This window comes from Osmerus mordax, chromosome 18 (assembly GCF_038355195.1).
Source record: "Osmerus mordax isolate fOsmMor3 chromosome 18, fOsmMor3.pri, whole genome shotgun sequence".
NCBI lineage: Eukaryota > Metazoa > Chordata > Actinopteri > Osmeriformes > Osmeridae > Osmerus > Osmerus mordax.
In genome coordinates this window covers 6,186,521-6,197,728 of record NC_090067.1, presented here as the reverse complement: position 1 = coordinate 6,197,728, position 11,208 = coordinate 6,186,521, and the positions used below count along the sequence as shown (strand labels likewise).

The following is an 11,208-nucleotide window of genomic DNA, read 5'->3' as shown; positions in this document are numbered from 1 at the left end:
GTTGCAACTGCAGTACAATGTAGAACGTGCTTTTCAACACGCTACATGACCTTTGAGCTATGCTCCTGGCCTCAGGTCATTAGGTTTGCCTTCACAAGACAATAGCTTTCTGGCTTCTCGGTAGGCATCCAGTGTACCTCCTAATAAGGGTTCACTGGAGCCCAGCTTCAGGGTTTGACTGACCACCTGGGTCTTGTTGCTGTTGCACCTGCTGATGATTGGTCAGAAAATGGATCGCCCACTACACCGGTCCATCCATGTTCTCAACCCAGATGCGATCATTTCACCGAGCAGACTGTCTTTCCCCCTTAACAGAGAGAATAGGGTACTATAGTTCAGAGGTTCTGCTTATAATGCGGATTTCGATCTTTGGAAGTTTCCGTTGGTAGTCGCTGTGTGTGCCGTTAGGACTGGTGCCCTGGGAGATCTGAACAGAGCCTGCTGGGAATAGAAACCTTTTCTCTTTTGTGTCTGCCAGAGTGATGACTTTTGAATGAGCGGCGGTTTGAGTGTGTCTGAGAGGACAAATGAACTCGAAGTAACGGCTGTTTTGTTTGGACTTTTGAAAAAATCCTACAGCCTGCCCATTGGGTGCTTTTGTGGCCGTGAGGGCCAATCAGCGCATAGCGAGGCCGGTTTAAAAAGCGCACTGCACTGTGTGTGGCTCCTCTAGACGTTGGTCTGTACTCTCAAAGGGGATCTGATTTGCTTATATCAGATGCGGGTCCCCTTGTCAGTGGCCCATTTCAAATTTAAACCACCCTGCTTTTTGAAAAATTCAATAGCGTGCCATTTGTTTGGGGATGGAATTAGGGGCACACAGGGCTTTTGTTGTGCGGTTGAGGGAGCACTTAGGGGCAGCATTAGTGTGCCCTCTACTGCACAAACTTAGCTGCACACTTGCATGTGTTGAATACAAGTTCAAATCTGATGTCTCTCAGAGAAGTGGCCGGGGGTACAGCATGGATGAAGGATATGTGAAGAGTTCGACCATTGCCGAAAAAAAACACTCTCAAGTTGGAAACCCCCCAAGTTTAGAGAGAGTGACCTTACGGCCTTCGCTTCCCACTCAGCCCAAACAACAGAAAGCCCTATAGTGTTTTTGGCTTGGGGTCAGAGGTCGTTTTAAAAGGAGAGGTAGCTGAAGGCTAGAAGGGTTGTGGGTGTTGTGGTCAGAGCATCTGTGTGGACGCGTTGGTGTGTGTGTGTGTGTACCCTGAAGGGGATCTGGACCAGATGGGCCGCTCTCTCCTGCAGATAAACTCTACCTCTCCACATCCGCCCCCTGGCCCTCAGCACGTTTGTAACTGATAGGGCCTTATCGTGCCCACAATCCTACCGGAGGTGGATGGATGTGGAGTTGGGGGGGGGGGGGGGGTGGACCGGGTTGCTACACTGGGCCCTGGTCCAACTTGGCAGACCTGATACCTGGACAGAAGCTCTCCCTGACCCCACCCCCCCTCGCCACCATCTCCGTACACCCACTCTCTTCTCCGTCCAGATACTGGCCCCCTCACTGGACCACTGATGAGGATCTGACTTTCAGAACTGGTTCTGCTGGCTGCCCCTCTCTCTCCTCTATGCCCTGTCAGAGCAGGGTAAACAGAGCCAGGAAATGGGCTTATCTGTAGCAGAGATGGCTTCTGGGAAGAGGGGGGTTAGTATAAGCCATTTCCAAGGCAAAGAGAAACAGAGGAAGAGAAACAAGAGATAAAGAGGGATAACAAACCGGTCTGTGTACACCGTAGTCCTTGTTTTTATCGACGTCCCTCCTATTCCTCCTACTCCTCAGGTCACCCTACCTGAATGCATGTCTTCAGGTTGTACAGTGTAATTGCCCATGCTCTTACAGCAGTGTTAGTGTCCTATTTCCTGCCCATCTCATCATAGCCATGTTGAGATAATTCCGTCCCAGCTGAGAAATAATTTTGATATGATTCAACTGTCTCCAGTTCCTCTTGTCTTTTCACAGGCTGGCCTATTATCATTGTCATGTTGCCTCGCAATTTTATCCGAGGAAGCACATCCATTAAGGAATATCAAAGACGGATGATTTCAAGGATATAATGGAGATACTTTTCTTTTCCAAACATATCTTCAAGATACATTATGTATTCTTTTCAAAGGTATTGTGTTTCAATCAGATTTTTTTTTTCTACTTGCTGACTGTGTCCCATTCAGTGTCCTTGCTCTGAAGTGAGAGATAGGGCATTTTCACCGCCACGTGGAGTCAGCAGTTGGCTATGAATCGTGTCTCAAACTGTTTTTCCTTGTCTGCCAATAGAAAGTCTCTGAAACTTGATTTCCGCACTACCACTGTATATATCAACTGGTAGCAAACAAGGTCTCCCTAAGTAGAACAGCAACTATGTAACCAAAATGCCCATGAATCAAATACTTTAGGTTGATAGTGTTGTGTTTGATGTGCAAATCTATCGTCTATAACGTCCCCATAGACACCAACCCCATATTCTTAGCAGTTCGGGAATGTAATTGAAATAGAAATCTAGAGTACATTCCATAAAATACAATCTGGTGTACAAAGGGTGTGAAGACGGATAGAACAGGCAGCATACAGTTCATGATTGTATCGTGGAGTGCTGTAACAGCTAGCACAGAGCCCACCTAGATCTCACTGACACCTGTTAAACCAGGATGTCCCAAGGGGGTGGCAAGGATATGCTCCGGTTGAGAAATGACTGGAGAAGATATGAGGGGGGGGGGGGGGGGGGGGTATGGATGTGTGTGGGGGGTGGGAGTAAACGGAGATGCAGGGAAGGAGAGAACGTGGGGAGCAGGCTTCCACAAAGGCTGTGAGGTACAGAGATGAAACAAATAGTAGATCACAGACTTCAAGTCAAAAGGAATGGGAGAGGAGAGTGTAGTGGGGAAGGGCGTGTATGTGTGTGTGAGTGTGTCTGTTTGGAAGTGTGTGTGTGTACGCGTGTACGTGTGTGTGTTTGAAAGTGTGTGTGTGTGTGTGTGATATCAAGATGCCAGGATGGATGTGGGCAGTAGTTGGAGGGAGTATTGGCTTGTCAGCCCACACTGTGGCTGTGTGGCTGGTAATGCACTATTGATTTGTGCAGCATGGGAAGACAGCATCCTGAGACAGGCTCCACTCACATCCACTCATTTCTCTGTCACCGGGGGTCTGAGTTTATAATTGTGGGTATATGTTTTCGATGACATTCGGTTGGATACCGTTAACAGGCTAAAAAGTCTGTGTTAGATTGGAGTGCATTCCATTGTGTATGATTGTGTGTGTGTGTGTGTGTGTATATTGGTAAAGATTTCTCAAGCATTACATCAAAAATCTACTGTAGCAGGTAGACTGTACAGTACAGTATGTGCAGAATTTGTGATATTTCATGTTCAGATTTGCCACATGCAGGCACTCAAACGTTACTTCTGTGATATGGAAGAACCACTGTTCCAGCACCCTGTGTTCCGTCAAGCCTGGTAATGATGTCGTGTTTTCTGAATCTGCTCCAGGTCGTCTGAGGGGTTTCTGACTCTCACCTGGGGACCGTATTAGCCGCGAGACCGGGTGCGAAACAGACTCTGCTTGTTTGTGGGGAGGTTAGCTGGAAGTCTTTGCCGCATTCATGACCAGCTGGTGTTGGTTTGCACATTTCCCATTTGCCCGGCACAAGCACTGTGTCACTTTGTAAATGGCAAAATCTGCATTGGCTTTGGGCTTCAGCAAACATGTGCAGGACTGGAGTTGCAGCCAGCCCTGCAGATTACAGACAACAGGCCAGATACAAAGACAAACAAAAAACAGCGTGACCAATCAAGGCTGCTCCCCATCGACCAGTGACGTCCTTCAAAAACTCTCTGAGGTGAACGCTGCTCCGGGGGTGACTGTGAAAACACAAACAGACACGGAATGCTGAAACAAACTCAAATTTCTCAATTGAAATTTTGGGGTGACCTTTTCCGAATGGCCCTCAGTCTGAGAAAATAGACAACGTGCTCACAATAATCGGAGCCAATTTGACGCGCGTGTGTATGATAAACAAAAGAGTTAATCACACGGTGAGGAGGAAAAATATACATTTTTTTGTATAATGCTTTGATTAAAATGCATCCTGTTGTGCGTGACTTTTTGCTTGAGAGATGGTCTTGTCTGATTGTAGAATACGACCGCCTCAGTTATACAAAGAGTTATTGATGGGAGCAGAGGCGGAAAAGCGTAAGAAAAATGGTGGAGAACTACATCATGATAAAGGCCCTTCCAGGTCTCTCACTCTACCGCTCTCTCTGCCGTGCCTCTCATCTCTCTCTCTCCCTTCCCCTGTTCTCCCCCCTCTCTGTTTCTCTTTTTTCCTCTCCTTCTCTTCTCCTCCGTCTTTCCCTTTCTCATGCCTTTCATCTCTCTCTCTCTCCCTCTCTATCTCTCCCTCTCTCTCTCTCTCTCTCTCTCTCTCTCTTTATCTCCCTCTCTCTCCCGCTCTCTATCTCTCCCTCTCTCTATCTCGTTCTCTCTTGTCTCTTCTTCCCACTTTTTTGCTGCTGTAAGTGTGATAAAGGCAGGCCAGCCTCTGACACTGGGTCCCACCCTCGTCTCTGATATGAATGCAGCAGGGCTGAGGCCATCCCCTAATCTCCTAATGCATGTTCCCTCGTCCTTGGCAGGGTCACAGGGGAAATAGATGGTGGCCTTATCAGCGTCTATGGATTTATGGAGAATTTTTCAGCGGCGGAAATTTTCACTCTAAGTTGTATATGTATCTGTGTGTGTGTGTGTGTGTGTGTGTGTATTGTATCTGTGTGTGTGTGTGTACTGTGTGTGTACATGTGCATGTGTCCTCAAGGATATGATAGCAAAGGTTATCCGAAGCAATTTCATAGTATTCTTATCACTGAAGTCTTAATTAATGGATTAATCAACCTGACTCAATCAATCTCCTGTGGATGAAGGATTTCATTCATATCTGTACATTTTTTATATACAGTACATCCTTTAGCTCACCTTCAGCAGAATACCTCATTTCCTCCTATTTGAAGTCTCCATTAATTGAATATGGCAATTCCACTTCCTCTATGATCATGCATTTACATGTTACTTTCCCCAGTAACCACTAGGGGCTTCTGCAAACAATTCCAATCTAACTAAAGGAAGGCTGAAGCTGTTTACTTAATGCTATGTACCACAGATAAAAGCATTTTTAATTTGATTTCTAAACATGCCCTCAGGGTCTATCAGAATTAGTTAAACATAATTATTCTGACCCATGTTCCCTCTATACTTTGTCCCGTTATTCAACAATTGGCAGATGAGTGTGCTTGATTCCCTCACTTTGAAATTAAGTCAAGTGAAAGTGCTCACACAGCTGGTTGCTTAATATGCTTTGTCACTCCCTCCCTCCCTCCCGCCCTACCGCCCTCCCTCCCATCTCTGCTCCGCAACAGAGGCCAGGAACCGAGGCTGCGACAGCAAGAGGGGGTCCAGACGCTCGGAGCTGAAGAAAAGCAATTTAGCCCCTTTGCCCCCACGGGCCTCCCCGTGTCAGAGCTGCAGTGGCCGGGGCCAGCGGGCCGAGTCTCCCCCTGCCCGGCTCTGGGCGGGGGCAGGGGAGGAAGTGGAAAATCAATGTTTTCTGAGAAGAGCGCTGTTCTCTCCCAGGAGAGAGTGGCTAGTTATCAGAGGGTATGTCTGGCAGCGTGGGGCTGTGTCCCGGCTAGGGTCAGTGTGGAGAGGGATGTAGGGACACTGGAGGAAGAGTCAGTTTGTGACATACTGCAGAGTTTAAAGTTCTCTAAATGCCAGATTCTCCTGAGTTCTGACCTAGCTGGGTTGTAACTGTCATATTGAGAGAATGTCCTTAACTTATTCTGGGAAAAGTCTTAACTCCCTCTAATTTCTCATTTCTAACGCCTTTTCAATAGTTCAACCTTATACGTAAAACCAAACTGCTAAGCTTTCGAGTATGTCGGTGTATTACCACAAACGAAACTGAGACACAAATTAGAACCTTTCAAAAATACATTTCAAGAAAAAGGTTGATAAATACTTGGATCTCTGCAATGATGTATCTCCAACTCAAAGTCTAAAATTAGAAAAGCCAATTAGACATTGTTTACCCGTGGGAGTGCTTTTATCCACGTGTAATGAAAATGATTAAACGTGCTACCTGCTAACGCGTTACAGTCATTTGTTTTCGGCTGCGGTGTGGGTTTGGTGCTCACGGTGAAGGTGAGTCTCTCACAGAGGGCAGAACTGGACTGGATTCTCAGCCCGCCTGGAGCCATGCTTGGGTCACCGGGGTCCGGTCGGCATGGTGACTATGACACATCTCTGCCTGTGAAAGGCCGCTACCGAGAGCGAGTGCTAAGATAAGGTCCCCAAGGCACTGGACCATCTTAATCACTTTACCTGCCAAGCAAGAGGAAGGTCAGAGAGACTTGGACCCGCGCCCACCTGTGCTCGTGCCGCTATGCTTGTGGAGGAGTGTCGGTGTGTAGTGCGCGCGTGTGTGTGTGTTACCATGTGCGAGCGTGTCCAGATGCCTTGGCTGCCATAACTGTGTCAAAGTGATTAAAGGACCGTCTCAAAATGTATGTCAAAAGGTTTGCTTGATTTAGGTACTGCAACTGAACGATGCAGCATAACCTAATGCATATCAAGCATCCATTAAATTACTATTACCATCATGCCCTGATTTCTCATTGAGGCGAGCTCCATCAAAGCCTATAGCCGTGAAGCACTTAAGGAATTACAGGTGTAGATATGATGGAATCCAATACTTTAAGCATGTAATCATGATTAGGGCATTAGAAAGATTAGCAATGATACTAAGGAACTCCCTCCTGACTACTGTATTTAATCCAGCTTCATAAACAAAGCCTCGTGAGCATCTCACCCTCCTTCCTTTCCCTCCCTCTTCTGTGTTGCTGTTCTGCCGGGGTGTGGAGAGTTTTGAAGGAGGCTGCCAAAGGCAGAACTCCCTCTATGTTTTGGGTCTGTGTTTGGACTGGCGACTTTGACTTTGTCTGGTGGTAAGGTGCGGCCCTCTGGGCAGCGGAGATGAGAGAGCCTCCATGCTCTGTGAACTTGTGTCTAATGGAGGGCCTCACTCACCTCATGTGGCAGGGCTTTGAGGAGGGGGAGATCTTGGGGATGGGGAGGAGGGGGAGGGCATCGTCAGACAGCCACGCTGAGCAAGGGAAAGCCCCAGACTCAGACTACACACCTGGATTTGAGCAAAACAGGCCACATATATAGTATGTACTGGCTGATACTCTCAAAACAACGCAGAGGCCAATTGCATCCTTGATTGCATGAATACACAGTTTATTCATGGTTAAAAAACAGTAGCATAACAGTTTGCTATTTCACTATCTGAACAGAAACATACCCGTTTTGTATGATGTTTGTCAATGAATCGCTTTCCACGACGCGAGATGATTAAAAAAGAGCTGTATGCTAAAGAGCTCTCTCCTCTCTCTTCCCCCAGGGTCCTTCATGATGGTCAACTCCTCCCAGCATGCCACGGGGCAGCGCGGGCACCTGCTGCTGAGGCCTCTCAGCGAGAACGACACACACTGCATCCAGTTCAGCTACTTCCTGTACAGCCGTGACGGACACAGCCCCGGGGACCTGCAGATCTACATCCGGGTCAACGGCGGTCCGAGGGGAAGTGCCGTGTGGAACGTGTCCGGTTCCCACGGCCGCCAGTGGCATCAGGTGGAGCTAGCCATCAGCACGTTCTGGCCCAGCGAATACCAGGTGAGCGCTAGCGCTAACGCTCCGAGTCTGTTGTTTACAGCACGAATGTCACGATGTTGTGGTGCAGGACTACGTGCCTCGATACATCATAGTGACTCGGTGGCATTATAATTGCGGTGTTTTGTTTATGGCGCTCGCGTCCTATGTGTATTTATGGGTTCATTCAGCAAAGGGGCGAGATGGTAATCAATATCTCTTTGTTTTGCGGGCGTTGGTTTGATGGTGTGTTATTATCTCCATTGTGTTGCCTGTAGGTCTTTGACAAGGGGGAACGCAGCCTAGCTTCACCTCATTATCGACCATGATTTATACCACAGCATTTTTCCTGTCTTTTATCCGGTTCCCCACATCCCCACCTCCAAAAACAGCCACTTAATGAGAAGCCGATGGCTGGTGTAAGGGATTGTGGGAGTGTGGCTGGGCTGAGCAGTCAATTGACCTCAATTCCATGTGACCCTCACGCTGTGTGTGTGTGTGTGTGTGGGGGGGGGTGTGAGAGTTTGCTTCTGTAACCTTGGTCCTCTCTGGGCCCATCTCAATAAATCAAGAGGCAGTTAATGAGATTAGGCCACGTGGATCAATGAGGACAGCCTGCTCTTCAGCATCCTCAGGCTCTGCATTTCCCGAAGCTTCGTGAAACAGCCCACCTGATCCAGAGACAGGATCCTTCCTCCCCTCGCTCTGCGGCAACATCAAAAGTGTCAGCCGCCGGTCACTGTACCGTTTTCTCTCGGGCGGAGGAAAAGACGGAAGAAGAAAGAAGGACGGAGGGAGGGCGGGAGCGGAAGGTGCGGGGGGACGTCAACACTCCGGGACAACGGAGCGGGGGGGTGGGGGGGATTCGAAATGGGGCTGAAATGCGATATCGGATACAAAGCTCGCCAATTGGGGTCAACGGAAGAGAAATGCATTAGCGCTGTAACTCACCACCCGGATGGTGCGTGTTGAAGCTGCCGGGGTGTTATGGAAGTGAAAATGAAGACGGGACTGTGTTCCTCTCTCTATCTCTCTCTCTCTTTCTATCTCTCTCTCTCTCTATCTCTCTCTATCTCTCTCTCTCTCTCTCTCTCTCTCTCTCTCTCTCTCTCTCTCTCTCTCTCTCTCTCTCTCCCCCGACGACTAGACAAGACAGACTCGGGACGGACTTCTTTGTTTGTCCCGTGTACTGTAGGTGGACGGGATCGGCTGCAGGTAATGAGGCAGCCACCGTTAAGCTGAACAGATGAGGGAGACGAAGAGAGGGAGAAGGCAGGAGAGAGGGGGAACGAGGACCTTAAATCCTGCCCTGAAGGGGCCTGTGTGACTACATCGTGAAGGGGGACAAGAGCCCTTAGGCGGGGCTCTACGGATCCCTCTGCCATGTTCTCTTCAGTCTCTCTCTCTCACTCTTTACCCCTCTATCTCTCTCTCCCGCACCCCCTCGTTCTATCTCTCCCCCTGTGCATCCTCTCACTCCACCACTCACTGTTATGGCTCAAAGCCCAGCGCTCATCCCATCCCACAGATAAGGATCACTGTCCATCGGGCCCGGCAATCTGATCAGGTCCCTCGGGCCCCGAGGAGAAGCCAGGGACAGACAAGACAGGGTGAGCACAGAGGGAGAGCGGCAGCAACCGCACGAGAGAGAGACAGAGAGAGAGAGAGAGAGAGAGAGAGAGAGAGAGAGAGAGAGAGAGAGAGAGAGAGAGAGAGAGAGAGAGAGAGAGAGAAAGGGGGGGGGACAGAGAGGGAGTTCAGATGTAAATCCGTTGGTCCCCTGGGGAGTCAAAAAAGCACTGGAGAAAGATCTGAGGTATTGAAGTAGGCAGAGAGATAGAAAGCACCTTATCCACAATGGTGTCTCTTCATAGAACCATAACACTCTTAAGGACTTTTAACGGAGTGTTAATTATCTACATCACACGGTTTCTATATCTGCAGTAAGTGAACAGTGTCAGCCTATTAAATGTTTGGCAGTAAAATATGTTGTCAGGAGATGTACCATAAGGCTTAGGTAAGGGTTTTTAATATCTAAGATCCTCCATTAAAATGGTGTAAATAGTTGGCCCACTAAATAGGTTTGCTAGTGACACTGCTGTCCATCTAACTGAAATGACAAAAGCTTGCTTTCCTTTCAAAGATGTAAATATCCATAGGGTCTGGTTGCAATGTAGCCTCTGCAAACTTCGAACAGCTTGGGGTTTAGGAGATGGAGAACAGGGGACGTGGAGAACAGCCAGACATCCCTCGCTTCTTGCTCTCCTCATTATTTCTTCTCTCTGATTATTTTCCTCTGCCCTTTAGCATAATTTTGCCTTTCCTTTCGGCCTCTGTTTATCTCATGATGTCAGTTTTCACTTGTGTCTCTACCACCCCGTACAGCGGCATTTAGGTATGATCTTGTTTGACCTGACTGCAGTATCACAGGTCCTATATTTACAGAGTTTACTGCTCCAGAGCCAATATCAATCAATAGTGTCTGCCTCAGTCCACTTTATTAACAAAACAGATCAATTAACAGAACATTGCATCAATTTTTGCTCAACACATTTTTGCAAATGACTGGAAGTTGTTAAATTAATTAAACTGTCTGTCGAGATCGATAGTGTCAATGTTGAAAACTGTACGCTTTATCATTCCCGTTCAGGCATAAGTAACTCCTTCTGTGCCCTCGTGAAAACCAGAAGCCAGAAATATTAATTACTCTGCAAATCCTCATTTTTATTGCAATCCCTTTAACGCCAGCTAGACAGAGACTGTTGGTTTTATGTTTTTACTTTGTGGGAGCAGGGAACATTATGTCAGTGTACGCTAAACTTTAGGACACCATCTTTTCTGCACCATTGCATTTTATGAGACAAATGGAAGATGAGGCAGAGGACTCATGTTCAAATACACAAAGATTATTATTTTCTTCTCCAAAAATAAATCCCTCCTCCACTAGCTTTCCTGACAGCACACTATATGTGATCTTGTTTTCTCCTGTTTATTCCTATATTCCTTTCCCTACTCTGTGCTGGTGAAATGGGCTAACGGGCTGAGAGACAGCAATCTTCTCGTATCAATAAGCCAAGCTTTAGATTTCCACCTCTGCCGCGTTTGCATCCCACAGTTTCTTGTTGGTTTAGCTTGCTCGTCTTGTTGCTGAAGGGAGAGGAGGCAGACAGAGAGAGGAAGGAAGACTGACATCACCTTGAACTGACGATATTTTCATTTGAAGAATCCCCCGGTTTCTGTGCTGCAATTGATTTTGTTCTTTTTTTTCTTTCTGGGATGGGTATTGGAGATGAGAGGGTGGGGGTGGAGGGGGAGGCTGCTTGCTATAAAATATTAAAGATGCTATCGGGGCCCACCATGACTGCCGAAAGCAGAAGCTATGCTGTTGCATGGGCCTCTGCTTTCTCTCACTTTCACTCCCCCAGAACAACACGGCTGTAACACGGGTGGGAGGCAGGTTTGAAGGGGCTCACACGTGCTCACGGATCACTGTGGGC

At 47.8% G+C, this 11,208-nt stretch overlaps 1 protein-coding gene across 1 annotated transcript in view; it reads left to right on the top strand.

The window, feature by feature from the left end:
- Positions 1-7,429: 7,429 nt before the first annotated feature.
- The window catches only part of LOC136962476 (receptor-type tyrosine-protein phosphatase U-like), a 45,316-nt gene continuing 41,537 nt past the window's right edge, over positions 7,430-11,208 (top strand). Inside the window, 1 exon segment of the mRNA XM_067256262.1 lies at positions 7,430-7,735. Coding sequence (XP_067112363.1) covers positions 7,430-7,735 — 306 coding nt within the window.